The 20,036-nt window shown below is 41.5% G+C and overlaps 1 protein-coding gene across 2 annotated transcripts in view; it reads left to right on the top strand.

Annotated features, from left to right (window-relative positions):
* The window catches only part of frmpd1a (FERM and PDZ domain containing 1a), a 100,071-nt gene that overhangs the window by 27,445 nt on the left and 52,590 nt on the right, over nucleotides 1-20,036 (top strand). For both annotated transcript variants that reach the window (XM_043706677.2, XM_087994766.1), the window contains exon 2: nucleotides 5,276-5,380. In XM_043706677.2, the coding sequence (XP_043562612.2) occupies nucleotides 5,280-5,380 (101 nt within the window). In that variant the 5' untranslated portion in view covers nucleotides 5,276-5,279. The remainder of the gene's footprint in view (nucleotides 1-5,275; nucleotides 5,381-20,036) is intronic.

Consider the following 20,036-nt stretch of genomic DNA (forward strand, 5'->3'; position numbering starts at 1 on the left):
TAGTATGATCCTGGCTTTGTCCTTTGCATTGTTTTGAGTAGTTGAATTATTACATCATACTTCTCTTAGTATAATTAGAATTGCCTGGCGGAGTAACATGAGGGTCAAATATGGCAGACGGTTTGATTATTTGAAAAGGTCCCTCATGGTAGACTGGTTGAGAAGATTAAGTCACATGAGATTCATGGTGAGTTGGTAAGTTGGATACCAAATTGGCTTGGTCATAAAAGCAGAGGGTATTTATGGAGGGGTATTTTTCTGACTGGAGGTCTGTGACCAGTAGTGTTCCGCAGGGATCAGTGCTGGGACCTCTGTTGTTTGTAATATATATAAACGATTTGGATGAAAATGTAGATGGCGTGACTCATAGGTTTGCTGATGACATGAAAATTGACGGAATTGAGGATAATGAGGAAGGTTGTCAAAAGCAGAATATAGGTCAGTTGGAAAGTTGGGCACTAAGAGGGCAGATGAGGTTAATCAGGACTTGTGTGAGATGATGCATTTTGGAAGATCAAATGCATGAGGATTGTATACAGTAAATGGCAGGACCTTTAGGAGCATTGAGGGATGTTGGAGTGCAAGTCCATAACTCCATGAAAGAGATGAGGAGAGACAAGTGGATAAGGTAGTAAAGAAGGTGTAAGGTATGCTTGCCTTCATGGTCGTGGAATTGAGTATAAAAGTTGTCAAGTCATGTTGAAGCTGTACAAAACTTTAGTCAGACCACATTTGGGGTATGTGTGCAGTTTTGGTTACCACACTATGCAAACGGTGTGGAGGCTTTGGAGAGGCAGCGAAGAAATTTATCAGGATTTTGCCTGGATTTGAGTTTATTAACTGTACCTATTACTGGACAAACTTGGATTGTTTTTACCAGAGCACCAGAGGCTGAGGGGCTCATGAATAGGGTAGAGAGAGAATGGAGATGTCAAATACAAGGGGGCATAGGTTTAAGGTGAGAGGGGGACTGCTTAAAAGAGATGTGAGAGGGAAGTGTTTTTACACAGAGGGTATTGGCTGCTGGAACATGCTGCCAGGGGAGGTGGTAGAAACAGATATGATAGCAATATTTAAAAGGCATTTAGACAGACATACGGCCAGGCAGGGAATAGACAATAGACAATAGGCGCAGGAGTAGGCCATTCTGCCCTTCGAGCCTGCACCACCATTCATTATGATCATGGCTGATCATCCTCAATCAGTATCCTGTTCCTGCCTTATCTCCATAACCCTTGATTCCACTATCCTAGAGAGCTCTATCCAACTCTTTCTTAAATGAATCCAGAGACTGGGCCTCCACTGCCTTCTGGGGCAGAGCATTCCACATACCCACCACTCTCTGGGTGAAGAAGTCTCTCCTCATCTCTGTTCTAAATGGCCTACCCCTTATTTTTAAGCTGTGTCCTCTGGTTCGGGACTCACCCATCAGCGGAAACATGTTTCCTGCCTCCAGAGTGTCTCCAGAGGGATATAGACCATGTGCAGGCAGATGGGATTAGTTCAGAACGACATCATGGGTGGTGTAGCAACAGTGGGCTGAAGGGCCTGTTCCTGTGCATCTTGTTCTATGTTCTATTATTACTTTATCTGCTTCAGCTATGGTTCATAGTTTTCTTAATCCATCTCCAAAACTAGTTAGAGTTCATATTTGCAATGGGTAAACGTCTGGGTGAAAAATGTTGCAGAACTCTTTTGAGCTCCTAACCAGTTCACATGAGTTTACCCCATGTACTGGAATGTTAGCTTTGGCCGAGTTGATAGCCCTCTCAATTATATATTGCAAGCTCATAGGTTTGAACCTTGCTCCAGATGTACATAATCTTAGCAATCACCAAGGGATGCTGCGCTATTAGTACTAATTTTCTGATGGTGTGTTAAATGAGGATCCATCAGCTCCCGAAGGCTGGTCCAAGTGATTCGATGCAACAATTTGAAGCAAAACAGGGGAGTAGTTCAGATGCCCTGGCTGATATTTATTCCTCAATCAAAGTCACTTTAAAATCCAATTAAGTGGTCATTTATCTCAATGGTGAAAGGGGCTATACCAATGCAAAGAAACATTCCAGAGCAGAACATGGAACAGCCCAGCGAAGAAATGTTACATAATGGAGCAGAGCACATTTCAACCTTAGTGAACTTTTCTGATTTGTGTTAACTTGGAGTAAATAGTCCAAACGATATAAGGGGAACAATTCCAGCTGTTTTATGTGAACAGCGACCAGTAACTGGGGTCGGGGAGTCCAGAACTAGATGGCATAGGTTTAGGGTGGGAGGGGAAAGATATAAAAGAGACCTAAGGGGCAGCTTTTTCACACAGAGGGTGGTACGGGTATGGAATGAGCTGCCAGAGGAAGTGGTGGAGGCTGGTACAATTGCAACATTTAAGAGGCATTTAGATTGGTGTATGAATAGGAAGGGTTTGGAGGGATATGGGCCGGGTGCTGGCAGGTGGGACTAGATTGAGTTGGCATATCTGGTCAGCGTGGACGGGTTGGACCAAAGGGTCTATAACGTCATCTCTATGACTCTATAACGTTGAAGTTCAGTTCCCCAACAAGTCTTATCCCAGCAGAAACATAAGTCTTATCTGCAACAAGCAATTTAATAAAGTATCTGGGTCTTTTTTTTAAAGGCTATTTTCCCCAATACTGGTAATAAATGGTAGCTTTTGGGTTAGAATTAGGTTTTTATTGTCATGCTTATTAAAGTACAGGGATACAGGAGTACAGTGAAAAGTTTATAATGTCACCATTCACGGTGCTATCTTAGGTACAAGTATTGATGTACAAAATCTTAGATAAAGAATAGAAAAATAAAGAAATAAATTAGAATTTCAACAGTACAGTTCTTATCAGTATAGAGTGACAAATAAGAAATAAAATTAAAAGTTCCAAATGACAGTCTTCTTTAGCTGTGGGTCTGCAGTCAGATTCCCTGTATAACTGGAGCGCTAAAAAGAAAATTAATGATAATGAAGGCAATCGGACTCTCCCAATTGCAAAATGGAAACAGAAGAATGTAGTAACATGATGAACAAGAGCTGAGTTCTTCGAGCCTGTTTATGTCGAAACCAGGAGTAGGTGATGATGCTCCCTATCAATTAGATTATAACTCATCTGCTCCTTAACTCTATTTATCTGTCTTTGATCCATATCTTTTCTTGCAAGACTTCAGATCTCATGGTGCAACATCTGTGGCTGTCTGGAGGAGAGAGCCCAAGATTTCTGCTTTTTTTTAATAGACAAAGAAGTACTGTCTGATCGATTATAGGAAAATAGAAGTGCAGGTTTAAGAATTTCAGACATTGCAAGCCATCATCAAAAATGTCAGCATTAAACAAGTCTCTGACAATAATTCAGGATTGCATCAATTAAAATAACAAATTTCAATACAGCAAAATATTAGTGGCTATTTGGACCTGACACTGACAACAAATTCTTACCGATATTTTCTAATTAAACTGCTCAGAGATATTTTTCCACACCTCTGAAGAGGTTCTTGAAGCCAGGCCTCCTGACTCAGAGTTAGGGACACTACCACTGTGCCATCAGTGTCCTGTTTACATCCACCACCCAGAAACCAGAAACTCCAGTCCAGCTGTTGGAGCTGAAGATAATTATCGTACAGTTTTTAGAAACGTTTCTAAATGCGAGAGCTGCTTGTTAAACTGGGGAAGAGAAGCCACTGTTGAATTTATTCTGACAAGAACATTTTGCTTATTCTTTTTGAGTTGCTGAAGCTGTGAGTCCCATTTTAATATTAACTTTCACTCCGTGAAATGCTTCAGTAAGTTTTCTCCTTCTGGGACCATACCTCAGTTGTTGTGAGGAAACTCAGAAAGGTGCCAAATTATACTGGCAGCCTGACACCTCCAATAGTAAATGACATCATCCAACTCCCAGTCTAGGGCACTGGGCTGTGCTGGGCATCGAGCATATAGAATCCCTACAGTGTGGAAGCAGGCCATTCAGCCCATTAAGTCCACACTGACCCTTTGAAGAGCACCTCACCCAGACTCACCCCTCTACATTTCCGAAGCCATCCCTTGACACTATTGGCAATTTAGCATCGCCAGTCCACCTAACCTGCACATCTTTGGACTTTGTGAGGAAACCTGAGCATCCAGAGGAAACCCATGCAGACATGGCAAGAATGTTAAAATTCTACACAGACAATAGCCTGAGGGTGGAATCAAACCTGGATCTCTGGCGTTGTAAGGTAGCAGTGCTAACCACTGAGCCACTGTGTTGCCCCTAAACCTCTCTGTCTACTAGTACAAAGATCCTTTGCAAAATGGGTTGTGTGGTTTCAAACCAGTTCTCAAGAGACATAATTTGAATGGCATTGATTGACAATCTCAGCCGTAGGCATTAAAGGACAGATCAGGTGGAAATAGAAAACTGATGCGAAAGCAGAATAGTGTTAAAAGTGGGGCTCTGCTCAGGGAATAAAGCATGTTATTGGGGCAGAGTAAAGAAAGATTTTACATTGAATCTAGTCTTCCTGTCCTGTTTGTGTTTGATGCAATACTGGCACCAATGCCTTCGGCGGGATGTTACTCATGCCCCCCTACATATTAACAGCACTGAGGTGGAACGAGTCGAGAGTGTTAAACTCCTGGGAGTAGTCATCCACAACAAGCTTTCTTGGACTCTTCACGTGGACGCACTGGTTACAAAGGCCCAACAACATCTCTTCTTCCTCAGGCAGCTGAGGAAATTAGGCATGACGGTGAATACCCTTGCCAACTTTTATAGGTGTGCCATCGAGAGCATTCTGTCTGGATGTATCACTATCTGGTATGGCAACTGTACCATTCAAGATCAGAGACGGTTACAGAGAGTGGTGAACTCAGCCCGACAATCACAAAGGCCAACCTCCCATCTATAGAATCCATCTACCAGGCCCGCTGTCAAGGAAAGACCGCCAGCACTCTCAAAGATCCATTCCAACCTGGCAATATTTTTCTACAAACACTACCATCAGGGAGAAGGTACAGAAGCCTGAACACATACACCATCTGGTTTTGAAACAGTTTCTACCCTACTGTTGTTAGAATACTGAATGGACTCACAAACTCTTAACATTCTCCTGTACCTGTGTTTTTGTTTTTGCTGTTTACCTATTATTTACTATCTATGCTACTTAACTCTGTGATCTGCCTGTATTACTCGCAAAACAAAGCTTTTCACTGTGCCTCGGTACACGTGACAATAAATTCAATTCAATTCAACGCAATAGTGAGATTAACACAAGTTATTATTTTCTACAGTTAAATGGAAGAACCAGAGGATAACATGGTCCAAGTCCGCAAATCCCACAAAGTTGAACAAATGGTGTCAAAATGGCTTCGCCTTACACGAGATAATTCACAGAGGTGAGATCTGTTTTTGTTGATTAAAGCCTGACTGCTGGAAATGGAAAGACAAAGATCATCAGGTCTCTTTGTTCAACCAATCACTTCAACATGAATGAACAATTCCTCTATTTCCAAAGTGACCTTCATACGCATTACAGTTTGGAGAATTGTTCACATCTGACAAGAAATTCATTCACATTTTATACCTTGTTATCCATCTGAAGAAGTCACTCACATTCTACGTCATTGCCATCTGTACATAAATTGATTTGCATTCCCATGTGTGGTGAAATTCAGTCACAGCCTCAAAATAATGCAGACACCAGCCCTGAGCAGAGGGCAGGCCAAGCTAGGGTATGATAGGCCTGGATGAAACCAGAAAGACTTCAGCACACCTGAAGATCCAAACTTAACCCGGATCCTTCAATATCAATTTCCTTTTATCTTTTACATCCAATGTGCACTTGCATGACATACCATAATCTTAATTCAACTGGTCAAAGATCCAATTCCAAGATGAAACTTGGAGGATTTAGAAAGCGATGACAATTTATAAGAGAGACTCAGGTGTCATTTCACAGTGTTTTGCTGGGTGCCATCAGGAGGCGGACAGAAATAATCTTTTTCAGGAATACAAGGAAGAAACCTATTGCTGTCTGTCCTCCAGCAGGTGTATTTTATACCTGTATCCAGTTCTGGAAGCAGTATAATAATCTAACCCACTCAGTAGAAGTGGGTACAGTTGCAGTCCATTCACTCTTATCTTGTTAAGCATACTCCATATCATCACTCCTCACACCCACTTAAATTTGAAGAGTGCAAGCCATTCACTTTCTGTTCACATCCTCACCTCTCGACTTATTATTCCCACTCACCCTACTCTTCATGTAAAGTGCTGTATATTCCTGATGGATATCCTCACTGAATACACTGTATTTGTCTGGTGAAGATTTAGAGACACATAAGTCTGTGTTCCCTGGTTGTAGATAATCTGAGCACAACACACAAGGAAGGTGAACAGGACTGGAGGTGGATAACCACAGATAGCATCACTGACACCATCAGAGGAGGAATCCAGGGAGATCAGTGGTATATTTGATCATCTAGTGATAGATTTAAACTTCAAACCACACCTTGTACTAGACTTGGTTATGTTGTCTTGATTTCAACAGCTTAATGGATTATGTTCATCTTAATTATGCAAAGTAGGAACTTGTGAAATTAAGACAGTAATTGTGCACATCTGCTTCTCCACTCCAGGGCCTTTATGTTAGAACTGCAGCCTGTGGACTCTCCTGATAATTTTTCTCTCAACAAACTGATTCCTTTTGAGGGTACATCACCGTAGAACTCACTCACAACATGCACTGGCGCAAATATTCGCCCTTCACTGGGCTCTGTTAGACAGGTCGTGGGTTTTCAGCTATAACCAACAGCTCGTGAGTGAATACGAGCAGAGAGTGGTTAGAGGAACAACATTGGAGAATCCAAGCTTTGTTCAGCCAGATATAAATGCCCAGGAACTGTCATTGAAAAAAATAATAATAGAGAGCTGCAGCAAATCTGTGAAGTACAGGCACTGTCCACAGGAATAGTGAAGATAGAGGAAACTGAATTCCCCCAGTCTTATCAATAAAATGAGTGTCCATGGATCCTGACCATAGCCATACAGATACCAGTACATCTAAAACCTAAGTAGGATGATACTTCATTTTAATTGTGGCCTTCTAGCTTGTCACTAATCTGTATTAAGCTCCCCTCCAATAGGAGAGCAGCATGGCTGTCCCCAAAGGGTACTCCTAGGGGAAGAGGTCAGAGACATTGGATTAATGCAGTAGGAAGACTTCCCACCTTAAGGCTGCTGTAAACCATGGCGATTGTCTTCCTCAACAGAGGACCAAACAAAAGTAGTCGCGACATCACCCTCTTGTTAGCACTCTGTTGTCATGTGAAGACTTCTGAACTAACAAAGTCGCTCACAATGCAGCTGAACTAAACTGTTTCCCAGAGGCAGCTGAATGACTAGTTATGAGTTAAAAATGTTACCTGCAGAATGAGATTCCTGAGCTGTGGGTGTCTGCACTTACATTGTCCTTGAGGTTATGTGCTCCTTGACTCCAGCTAAAGCTCTTCAATCTGTTATGTCATGTGATATTCAGCTATTTACATCTGTACATTTGCTGTTATCAAATGCAGCTTTCTAGTGAAGTGTCTAAGACCTCTCTCTTCACATACTTAGAGTTAGAGAGATGACTGGTGTCTTCTCTCTAACGCTAAGAGAGTATCATGTGATCAGTAATTTTTAAAATAAAGTTGAAAGTTATTTGCTATGATAAAAGAGTAGGATCTCTTCTAACTTTCTTATTTTTAATGAAGCAAAATATATAATTATCTTAACTATGTAATAACATTGTTAATCTACAGAATGTGGATTTTATTTCACCCTTATTATCTGTTTTGGGTTTTTCTTGTTTTAATGCCCATACTTTGTCCCTTTATTATCTGATGTGTGCTCCTTTTTTGGTTTTAATGCCTTTAATAGCCTTAGAGATGTTTACAGCTCCATGAGATACTGTTGTTTACTATGGATTAAAGTAATAAGCCCATCTCTGCTAATCTTACTATAATTTCCCTGTCTTCCCAGTCTTCTTTTGCTGAAAGATGGCACATCCACTAAAGCTGAGGATAAGCAACTGTCTGTCCCCATCTTGTGTAATTCTGGCTGGTACAAGTGACAACACTGTTCTTCCAGTGGTTTCCATCTGTGACTATAATTGGTACCTCACATGAAGTGTTGCATGGTCACGCAGTATGTGTGTGATATGTACAGATATACCTATGTATATAAATCAATATATATTTTCTCAGCTAAACTTAACATTTCCTCAGCTGTTGATCCATGTACACTATATCTACAGCTTGGATTTTTTGAGTTCATACCTGCAACATTTGGACTCTGCAAAGAAATATATTGTCTTGAATAATTAGCAATGGCAGAATAGATTTTCAGAGATAAAAGGTGACATCTTCTGAATGAACTGAATTGAAGTTCTGCTCTACCTGCAGAGTAATAGTTTATGATGAGAGTCTGTATGCAAATCAACAAAGATAACATGGCCTTGGACTCTTTAACAGCAACCTTTTAGCTTTAGTAACAGCATCATTTAAAAGCAAAGGCAAATTCACAATGTGTACATTCTCGGTGTGACAGTGAACAGTGGTGTCACACAGAAGTCTAGGTGTTCAAATATTCTAGCTGGTTATAGGTCTCATCAGACAGACATAATTGCACACATTCTAAATGGAGTAATTACAGCAAATATTCCTGTAAGCCTTTAGGCCTATTTTTGAACAAATAAGTGTGTAGGATGGATTAGATGAAAACAGCAAAAGAAACGTCTTTGTGTTTTGCAAAAAAGCTGTAGCGTTTGTTCAAGAAATCAGATTTTAGGTAACAAAATAGAGTTGGTAAGTTTTAAAACCAGATTTCTCATAATTTCATAGGGATCTTTCATTGTTTTCTTTGTTTTGATGTATTGTGTTTCTTCTGCACTGTTCAATTTTGCAAAGTGACTTAGTGACGGAACTGGTAAATTTAATTGTTTACTTCATCTTAAGGGGTTTCAACAAAGATGGATGGTAAGATGTGCAGGTCAGTGAATTGGCCGTGCTAGATTGCCCATTGTGTTAGGTGCATTAGTCAGGAGTAGGCTACTCTTCAGAGGGTCGGTGTGGACTTGTTGGGCTGAAGGGCCTGTTTCCATACTGTAGGGAATCTAATCTAATCAAATCAAGAGAGTTGTGCAGGCTGTGTACTTCTGTTCTGAGTTTAGGCCGTGGAAAACAGCATCCCATTCTGTCGACTGAACTTGTGTATTTGGGCCTGTTTTCATCTGTGAGAGATTGGAGAACAAATTTCTATTACTTGTGACATAATCTATAACATTATCAATTTTTGAGACTGTGTCAGTGCATTATTTGCATTGTGTTTGATTATGCAAAGACAATTAGGCAGCTTGACTAGTCATGTGCTGCTCACCTGTAACTGTGTTTTGTCTTGTTATATTCAAGTTTCAGTTCTGTGCAGGATTTGGCAGTTTGCTGAGTACATGTATTTACAACATGATTGTCAATACACGATTCAAATTGGAAAATAGCTAAAGAGGACCTCAAATAAAAAGATTATTCTTCAGTTAAGTAATTCAGTAACATTTAGCAACCATTTGCTTTCCATTTTTTAAAATTTATCCCTTGTTTTGCTCATTCAGTATAGTATTAGTGTTACATGTCACTAACCTCTGAGCTTCTTCAATGGAATATGACTTCCTACAGTGATGATAACGATTCTAAATTGAATTCTGTATTGTTATACATATTTACAGGGCCTCCAATTGCATGAACTTTAGCAATATTTATCATTACTTTTGAAAATTAACTTCGAGTGCAGCTGAGAGACCTTCACACATACAGATGGAAACACAATAGATAACTCAGCCTTATAGTGTTCTTAAATTCTAAAGGTCTCTTTAGAAGCTGATAACTATTATAATGGTGATTACAGCTGTTTGTACATGTTGGAGCAATGCTTGTATTGAGGAAGCTGCATCGTAGCTCCAGTGGCACAAATATATCCTATTGTACTGTTGTAATATTTCCATTTCTAAACCAGGCACTACTTTGTTGCGTTTCTCTTTTGCCTTCATTCATTTTCCTAACTATGCTGGAATAGTTTTAACTATGTAGATCTCTGGTACTTCAGTCAAATGTCTACAGGTGGGATCCTGATTGTGTTTCTCTCTCAATTTCTTCATCTGCATACCTGCACTGCAGGTGTCACTCAGGACCAACTGGCATTGGGCACTTGACATGGCTGATCTATCCTTTGCATCAGCCACCTCCAAATTGGAATCTGGAGCATTTGATACTCTATGGATTTATGTCAAATAAAACAAGAACATTTTTTTAACATTTTGGAGCGCTCTTGCATCCCTGACTCAATTACCCATTAATGTGAAATTTGGAAGTTTAGTACTGTACTAGTGACTCTAAACCAAAGAAACGACTGATCTGACATCATTATCGAATTGTTTCCTTTCATCAATATTCTGTAATTTCTGTAAATTAGAAACAAAAGAAAACAAGAAATGTTGACTTGTTGAACTTGAAGTTTTTCTTGAGTATTATTCATGCTGACAGGAATTGCAATCCCAGGCCAGCATCAGTCATTGACTCTGCAAAATCACTCATTCCTATACCAAGAATTTTTCTTCAGCTTCTCATCCTGTGTCTGAAATGAGTTTTCTTTGTCTGCCTTTTGCAGGTGATAGCGTAATTGGGAGCTGGATGACGAATAGCTTTTTCCATTGATTTGTTGGGATGCTTTTGATTATTTCTTTCCCTGTCCTTTTGTATACTTGGCAAGCAATGGAATCATTGTCAATTAGTATTTGGATGACTTTCAAAATGGAGTAATTTGCAAGTCCAGATAATTTGCTGCCAATCTCTTTCTAGCTGTCTTTGGTGGTTCATCTTGATTCTCAGTTTGTTTGTGATTCAAATCTGCTTTATTTTCCATTAATTTTCTTGTTAGCAATTGTCTTTCCTTTTATTCCTTGCCTTGTGCTTCATTAGTGTTCTTGGTCGCTTCCTCTCCAGTGTAGTTTTTCAGCTCCTTACCACAGGTTGCAGATGCAGTGACTTCACTGTGAGAAAAAAGATTTTCATGCTTGCAGCAAACTTGCAAGTTAGGACAAAAAAAAGCAGGAAACAATCGTTTCAAGCCAGTGAGAAGGGAAACCAAGGGCAGATTATAATAAATCAGAATGATAGAGAGTTGCTATAAAGAGTGTGAACAAAAAATATTTTCTAACTAGATCGTTGACAAAAGGACCATGTTGATCAGGAATCTGTGACGTACTCTATGAGATGCATGTTTTTCTGTGAAAAGTGGCTCCTTGTTTGCTTCCCTTCTGTAATTCCAGATTCCTACAGGCAGCAGAGTAGTTGATTTTGCAGCTGAGTTGTGGAAGTTGAATTTTTAGAAATCTTTCTTTTTGAAAACCTTTTACTTGAAACAGCATTGTCTTGGGTAAATTGTGAGAAGGAAGAGACATGAGAAATTTCTCCTTGTAATAATGTGGTGTAGTGGACAGCGAAGGTGGTTATCTCAGAGTACAATGGGACCTTGATCAGATGGGCCAATGGGCTGAGGAGTGACAGATGGGGTTTGATTTAGATAAATATGAGGTGCTGCATTTTGGTTAGACAAACTAGGGCAGGATTTATATACTTAATGGTAAGGCCTGGGGAGTCTTGCCAAACATAGAGACTTAGAGGTGCGGATGCATACTTTCTTGAAAGTGGAGTCACAGGTCGGCAGGGAGGTGAAGAAGGTGTTTGGTACACTTGTTTTTATTGGTCAGAACATTGAGTATAGGAGTTGGGATGCCATGTTGCAGCTGTAGAGGACATTGGTGAGGCCAGTTTTAGAATACTGCATACAATTCTGGTTGCCCTTCTATAAGAAGGATGTTGTTAAATGTGAGAAGGTGCAGAAAAGATTGACAAGGATGTTTCAAGGTTTGGAGGATTAGAGTTATAGGAAGAGGGTGAATAGGCTGGGTTATTTACCCTGGAGTGGCAGAGGCTGAAGGGTGACCTTATAGAGGTTTATAAAATCATGAGGGGTGTGGATTGGATCAAAAGCTAAAGCCTTTTTCATAACGTAGGAGAGTCCAAAACTGGAGGGAATGGGTTTAAGAGAAAAGATTTAAGAAGGAGCTGAGGGCTAAATTTTTCATGCAGAGGATGGTGCATGTGTGGGATGAGCTGCCAGAGGAAGTGGTGGAGGCTGGTACAATTACAGCATTTAAAAGGCATCTGAATGGGTACATGAGTGGGAAGTGTTTATATGGGCCCAATTCTGGCAAATGGGACTAGATCAGTCTGGGATGTCTGGTTGGCACAGATGAGTTGGCCAGAGAGTTGGTTTCCATGCTGAATGACTCTATGACTGTGTCACAACTTACATGAATCTCATTATAGCATAATCAGCACAGAGCCTCTGTAAATATTTGGCCTCTCGGCCTTCAAATTTTTTAATGTTCTTTACTTCTTCACATTATATCCGGAAGTGCTATCACGTACAACCAGTTTTTCCCACCATTGGATCATCTGTGCAATATTCACCTCCTATCCACCATCATTAAATCACCCGTGTTTTCCAATTGATTTATTTACATACAAAGCCCGTTAGGGCAATGCAGACCACCAAAGATGAGAGAGAGCGAGGGAGAGAAGGATGGGGCTTGGCCTTTAACTGGCCCCATAAGATGCTGCTCATTTGTGCCTCCATTTTAATCTGAACCTCGATGCAGCAGTGGTTAAGTTTAAATTTAAGTTAAAACTTTCTTTAATTCACCCTCATTTAAATATTAACACCACTGACCTGTCTCTGCAGGGGAGGGAGTTAGTTGCGATGGCTCAAATCTGAAGTGGTCATAAAGAAAGTTGGTTCATTCGCAGCAGTTTTGGAGTTGGACTTTTGCAAATGTAATACTCTCCCAGTGCAGACGCCCTTTTGTCTGTCACGTGGTGAGAAAGACGCAGGTTAAAACCTCAAACACTATTCTTATCTGCTAAGCAGCTCTCCACATTGAAAGCATCATGCCCTTCCGTCAGGAGTGTGAGCTCAAATTCTATATGTTTGAATTTATCAAGAGATCTATTTATATCATATATACCATTATCTTTGGTAGAATGTATTCACAATGTTTACAACAAACTAATCAATACAGTTATTAATTCACATTTTATATTGTGCCCCATCTCTGCAAAACAACTTCACATTTATTGCAACATTCTCTTCCCTTCTGTAGAAGAACCCATTCAATTTTTAATCCAACCAATGAAGGAAATCATTCAATTAATTCCCATCTGTAAAATAATTCATTCTGTTTCATATATTATTCACAATGAAGTAGGAATTAATCCATGTATTCTACTTATACTATAGTGTAATTCATTCACATTTTACATCTTACACTCAGCTATAGTGCTTTGTTTACATATTTATTGAAATTTTACAAATGTGAATATTTACATTTTATTCATTTATCTGCAACTGTGGATAAAATCATTTACATTTTATATCTTGTTCCCACCCGTTTCCACCCTACAGTAGTGACCTGCATAACAATAAACCTAATTCTAACTGTAAGGCAGTTTTTTTTGTAAGTTGTAAGAGACACTCCTCTTGAAGTGTTGTCTGTGTCTTACTCAGTTGCATGCTGCCGCTCCAATGCCTCTAACTGACCTCCCAGAGTCGCAAACCTGCTGCCATCCTTAATTAGAAGTAGTCCCATCTCCAGATTAATTAAGAGTTCCCCATAGAAATAACAATGAATGACTGTTGTGACCTGTGGGGGTAGGTTCAGGACTTGAGCTTCATTACAGAGCTGTTTCCATTGCCAGTACAATTGCTGTGCCTGTGTACCTTTAAATCTTTGTGACCTATCAATATTGTGTAGGTTTTATATATATGCCATCTGTGTAAAGCATCTACATTGTCATAATTTTTTGTTACACAACTTGTAATGGTACTTAATCTTGTAGATTTCTTTGTTTGCTTCTCATATCCACTTTTGATGTGTCAAAGGGTACAATGTAGCTGTAGTATCTGAGCACTAGATGCTGCTGAGTCAGCAGGTTTTAGGTTCAATATTCCCCACTCCTGGTATTTGAGCTCATCATCCAGGCTGACACTTCACTGCAGGACTGAAATGTGCCAAACTGTCCAAGGTGCCATTTGTGAGTTGAGACATTGAACTGACCTCTGTCTGCTGGCAGTAAAAGATGCAGAACCACTTTTCAAACAAGAATGGGGGGTACACCCAGTGTCTCAGTCAATGTTTATCTCTCAACCAACATCATAATTGACCATTTAAGTTATTGCTCCTGGTGGGATCTTTTTGTGCAGAATTTGGATGCTGCATTTCTCTGCACTTACGTGACTACATTTCCAAAGTAATTCATTCACTATAAACATTTTGAGACACGGTGAGTCGTGCTGTATAAGTTCAAATATTTCTGTTGTTACCATCTTGGTATAAGAATATTTGTATTCCAATATTTGTGAGTTTAAAATGATAGTAATTGGGTGCCATTAGTGAATATGTAAACCATCTTGAACCTCAATGTTTGTATTTCAAGTCCTGCTGGCCTCCCAATCTCCTTGGGATATAAACTCTACTGTATCCAACAAATCCAGCTGAATTTTAACTCCTAAGAACTGCTAAATGGGAGCAGATGTTGGAGGAAGTGGCAGTTTTGGGATCGAGGGGGGAGCTGGGGAAGTGTCCTAGCCTCGGCCATTTTCACCTCCCTCCACAATAACCTTCCCTCCATCTTAATGTCAGGAGTAGGGATTTTCACCCATCATTGCACGGTTCAGTTCTATTCATAATTCTTCTGGTGAACAGAACAGTCCGGACTCATTTGAAGCAAATGCTATGAATGTGGCTCTTTAAAAGAGAGTTATTGAATTGATTTGAATTTAATTTATTGTCACGTGTACCGAGGCACAGTGAAGAGCTTTGTCTTGCGAGCAATCCAGGCAGATCACAGAGTTAGGTAGCATAGGTAAGTAAATAATAGGTAAACAGCGGCAAAAACAAAAACACAGGGACAGGCAAATGTTGAGAGTTTGAGAGTCCATTCAGTATTCTAACAACAGTAGGACAGAAACGGTTCCAAAACTGGCTGGTGCATTTGTTCAGGCTTCTGTATCTTCTCCCTGATGGTAGAGGTTGTAGAAAAACATTGCCAGGGTGGGATGGATCTTTGAGAAAGCTGTCGCCTTTCCTTGACAGCGGGCCTGGTAGATGGATTCTATAGCTGAGAGGTTGGCCTTTGTGATTGTCCGGGCCCAGTTCACCACTCTCTGTAACCGTCTCCGATCTTGAATGGTACTGTTGCCATACCAGATAGTGATACATCCAGACAGAATGCTCTTGATGGCGCTCCTATAAAAGTTGGCAAGGGTATTCGCCGTCATGCCAAATTTCCTCAGCTGCCTGAGGAAGAAGAGACGTTGTTGGACCTTTGTAACCTGTGCGTCCACATGAAGAGTCCGAGAAAGCTTGTTGTGGATGACCACTCCCACAAGCTTGACACTCTCCAGTCGTTCCACCTCTGTGCTGTTAATGTGCAGGGGGGCATGAGTAATATCCCGCTGAAAGTCAGTAATGAGTTCCTTGGTTTTGCCGACATTGAGAGCTAGGTTGTTTTCAGTGCACCATTTTTCCAGGTCTTCCACTTCCCGTCTGTAGTCTGTTTCGTCACCATCTGAGATTTGACCGACTATGATGGTATCATCAGCGAACTTGTAAATGGCATTAGTCTGGTATTTGGCGACGCAGTCATGGGTATACAGTGAGTATAGTAGGGGGATGAGTACGCACCCCTGGGGGGGCTCCAGTGTTGAGTGTTAGTGAGGATGAAATATTGTCCCCAATCTTTACTGATTGTGGCCTGTGGGTCACAAAACCGAGGCTCCAATTGCAGAGAGTGGGGCTTAGTCTGAGATCACTAAATTTAGTAATCAGTCTCGAGGGGATAATAGTGTTGAAGGCTGAACTGTAGTCAATGAATAGGATTCTTACATAGCTGTTCTTGGTGTCAAGATGTTCTTGGGAGGAGTGAAGGGAAAGTGATATGGCATCTGACATGGATCTGTTGGTCCGATAGGCAAATTGGAGTGGGTCAAGAGTAGTGGGGAGCCTGGATTTAATTAATGCCATGACCAGCCTTTCAAAGCACTTCATGACCACAAAGGTTAGGGCCACTGGGCGGTGGTCATTGCGACATGCTGCATGAGCCTTCTTAGACACAGGGATGATGTTGGCCCTCTTGAAACAGGCAGGGACAGTGGCCTGCTGCAGGGAGAGGTTAAAGATGTCCGAGAAGACCTCTGCAAGTTGATCTGTGCATGCTCTGAGTGCAGGGCCTGGTACTCTGTCTGGTCCCATCACTTTCCTTGGATTCACGTGAAGGAAATTGATCTGACCTCTGATGCAGTGACTGTCATCAGGACTTGTCAGATTAGGTGTTACCTCTCTGCCGAAATTCTGCTCAAAGCGAGCATAGAAGGTGTTGAGATGATCTGGGAGGGATGTATCATTGTCAGCTATCTTGCACTGACTCGTTTTAGAACCTGTGATGTCAATCAGTCCTTACCATAGTCTCCAGGTGTCTGTCTGGGTCTCTAGTTTGGATTGGTATTGGTCCTGTCTTAATAGCTCTGCGGAGGTCATACTTGGATTCCTTGTATTTGAGTGGGTCTCCTGATCTGAAGGCCTCACGCCTGGTTTTTATCAGGTTCTGAATGTCCTGATTCATCCAGGGTTTCCTGTTGGGGAACACCCAGATTGACTTCCTCAGTTGTGTTCTGAGATGTCTCCTTTAACCTGAGGTGTGACAAAAAGTCCTGAGTAGGGATAGTGGTGATTATATTTAACGTCAATCCAGAGACAAGCCCATGTGATCTTTTGCTGTGCCCCAAACGTCTACTAGATGGATACAGTTACAAGAACAAATCCACAATCTTCTCAACTTTCTATCAAGCTCTCCTGGGTTCACTAGGATCCCTGAAATGGGTGGATTATCTTACAAACCATAGTTAAACAGGTTGGTACTCTACTCCCAGGGATTTAAAACATTTAAATGCAGAGAGGATGTTTCCCCTCATGGGAAAATCTAGGGGCAAAGGGGATAGTCTCAGAATTAAAGGCACCAATTTAAGACTGAGATGAGGAGTAATTTCTTCTTTCAGGAGTTTGTGAGTCTTTGGAACTTCTTGCACAGTGAGCTATTTGGAGCAGAGTCCTTCTGTGTACTTAAGGCTAAGACAGCTAGATTCTTGATCAGTTGGGGAATCAAGGGTTACAGGAAAAGAGCTGGAAAGTGGAACATGAAGAATGTCTGATAAGCCGTGATCCTATTGAATGGCAGAGCAGGCTTGAGACTGTAAGAGCAGAGATGATACTCTATGAGGCTCTGGTCAGACTGTGTTTGGAATATTAGGAGCGGTTTTGAGCCTCATATCTAAGGAAGAATATGCTGGCGTTGGAGGGGGAGCCAGAGGTTGTTTACAAGAATGATCCCAGGGATAAAGGCTTGTTGTGTGGTGAGTGGTTGAGGGCTCTGGGCCTATACTTGATGGAATTTAGAAGAATGAGGGAGGGGGATCTGATTGAAATTTACAGAGTACTGAGAGGCCTGGATAAAGTGGATGTGGAGAAGATGTTTCCACCAGGAGGAGAGACGAATACCTAAGGGCACAGTTTCAGAGTGAAAGGATGACCCTTTAGAACTGAGATGAAGAGGAATTTCTTCAGCCAGAGAGTGGTGAATCTGGGGAACTCACTGCTACAGAAGACTGTGGAAGCTAAATCATTGTGTGTCTTTAAGAAAGAGATAGATAGTTTCATGATTGGGAAGGAGATCAAGGATTCTGGGGAGAAGGCAGAAGAATGGGGTTGAGAAATATATCAGCCATGATTGAGTGGCAGTGCAGACTCAGTGGGCTGAATGGCCTAAATCTGCTCCTGTATCTTACGGCCTTCTGGTCACCACTCCCTGCTGTATCAAGTTGCAACTTCTAGTGGAAAAAGAAACCCAAACCAAAACCCATTAAAAATGCAATGATAGTCTTCACACCTTGGCACCGTAAAGGGGCTGGAAGAGAAAGGCAAGGTTGATACTGCGGTGTCGAGGCGTTGGTAGGAATCAATTTTTCTGTTTGAAGTGAGGGAGTAGAACTGTTGAGACTTTTGGAGCAATAGGGAAGGGAGACAAGCAGCATGGAGTGGACCTTGCTGATGGATTGTGCAGATTGACTGAGGGGAATGACATTTAAAGAATGCTAGAAGATGCAACCTGATGTGACGGGGGCAGTGAGCTCAATAGAAAGCCGTGAATCATCATGTGGGACTTGTTCTTGTAGGCGTATCTATACCACCTGATGTTTGATGCACGATGAAAGGAGTTGTAAGATGGACCTTGATTCCATTAGTTAGATACTCATTTGGCTTTTCGTTACGAGTTGCCCGCAGGCCCACTATCAATGAGGGAAGCTGATGGTGCTGGCCCAGTCAAAGAGCTTAATAATCTCAATGAGAGAGAGAGAGAGAGAGGTGGGTGCTGCTGAGGTACAAGACCTTGGGAGCTCAGCCAGGGAAGTTTGAAAAAATAGATAAAATCAGGAGCTGAGAGTTGGAGGTGCAACCCTTGCAAGACGATCATTGCAGCTGCTGGAACTGCTTGCAGCTCCTTCCCTGAGCTATCAGTCCTGAATGTTGAGCTGTTGTTGAGATGCTGCCACCATTTCACTGGCTTTCCCCCTGCATCGGGGGCGATTGCCTCACCACCAGCAAAATGACCCCTAATTGGGGCTTCAATTATGTTTTTGCAACCAAACATCCACTCCCTCCATCACTGACAGCAGTGTGTACTATTTCCATTATGCACTGCAGCAATTCACCGACGATCCTCAGACAGCACCTTCCAACCCTACGATCATTTCCACTCAGAAGGACAAGAGCAGCAGATACATGGGAAGTCCTCCTCCAAGCCACTCACCATCCTGACCTGGAAATATATCGCCGTTCCTTCACTATGCTGGGTCAGAATCCTGAAATTCCCTCCGTGAGGGCATTGTGGGTCTACCCACAGCACATGGACTGCAACGGTTCAAGAAGGTATCTTCCTGCCCACCTTCTCAAGGGCAACTAGGGACAGGCAATAAATGTAAGCCAGCCAGTGACATCCATGTCCCAGAAATGAATAAAAAAAGCACGTTTCCCCCCCCTGGTGGACAGTCTCTGCATCCGTTCCCTCCACTGGGAAAAAACCTTTTTGAAATGACTATTTGACTACTCAGACCCCTAGGAATCTTAGTGGCCCACAAACCGGTAAACACTTTTCACCAACTCCTCACAAAAGTTAAAGACCCGACACCCCCATCCAACAGGATGGACATAATCTACAAGATACCCTGCAAGGCCTGTGAAAAACAGTACATAGGACAAACAGGAATAAAAGTTGACTATATGAATGCATGAGCATCAGCTCCCCACTGCCAGACACAACCCGTACTCTCTGATTTCCACCCACACAGACAATGAAGGACACAAATTCAACTGGGACAATGTAACCATCCCAGCACAGGCAAAATAGAGACACACAAGAGAATTCCTTAAACCCTGTCACTCCAATTGAAACTCAATCAATAAACATATTGAACAGGATATACAAACCATTCAGATACAGAACTGGAAGTACCAAAAAGCAGAGACACATAAATACCAGGCAGGACAGACCGCCAGCACTTTATCGAAGACACACTGATGTCACCTAGCAAGGTGACAAAATGTCTGCAGAAAACCACACCAGTTCAGCGAATGAATCTATGACCAAATCCATAACCCTACGAATCTTTTCAAAAACCCGAAGTCCTTTTGGCCATATCACATCAAACAGCCAATCACACATGGCCACTCATCATTTCACCAGCTCTTCTACCTCCTGGTCCACCTCCGTGAGGTTTATAAAATCCTGGTTTCTATTCTCAGAACCTGCCTCAGCAAATTAACGTGGATATTACATTTACAACATA

The sequence above is a fragment of the Chiloscyllium plagiosum genome, unplaced genomic scaffold (assembly GCF_037043375.1).
Source record: "Chiloscyllium plagiosum isolate Xiang-an unplaced genomic scaffold, Cpla_swu_hap1 HiC_scaffold_2, whole genome shotgun sequence".
Taxonomy (NCBI): domain Eukaryota; kingdom Metazoa; phylum Chordata; class Chondrichthyes; order Orectolobiformes; family Hemiscylliidae; genus Chiloscyllium; species Chiloscyllium plagiosum.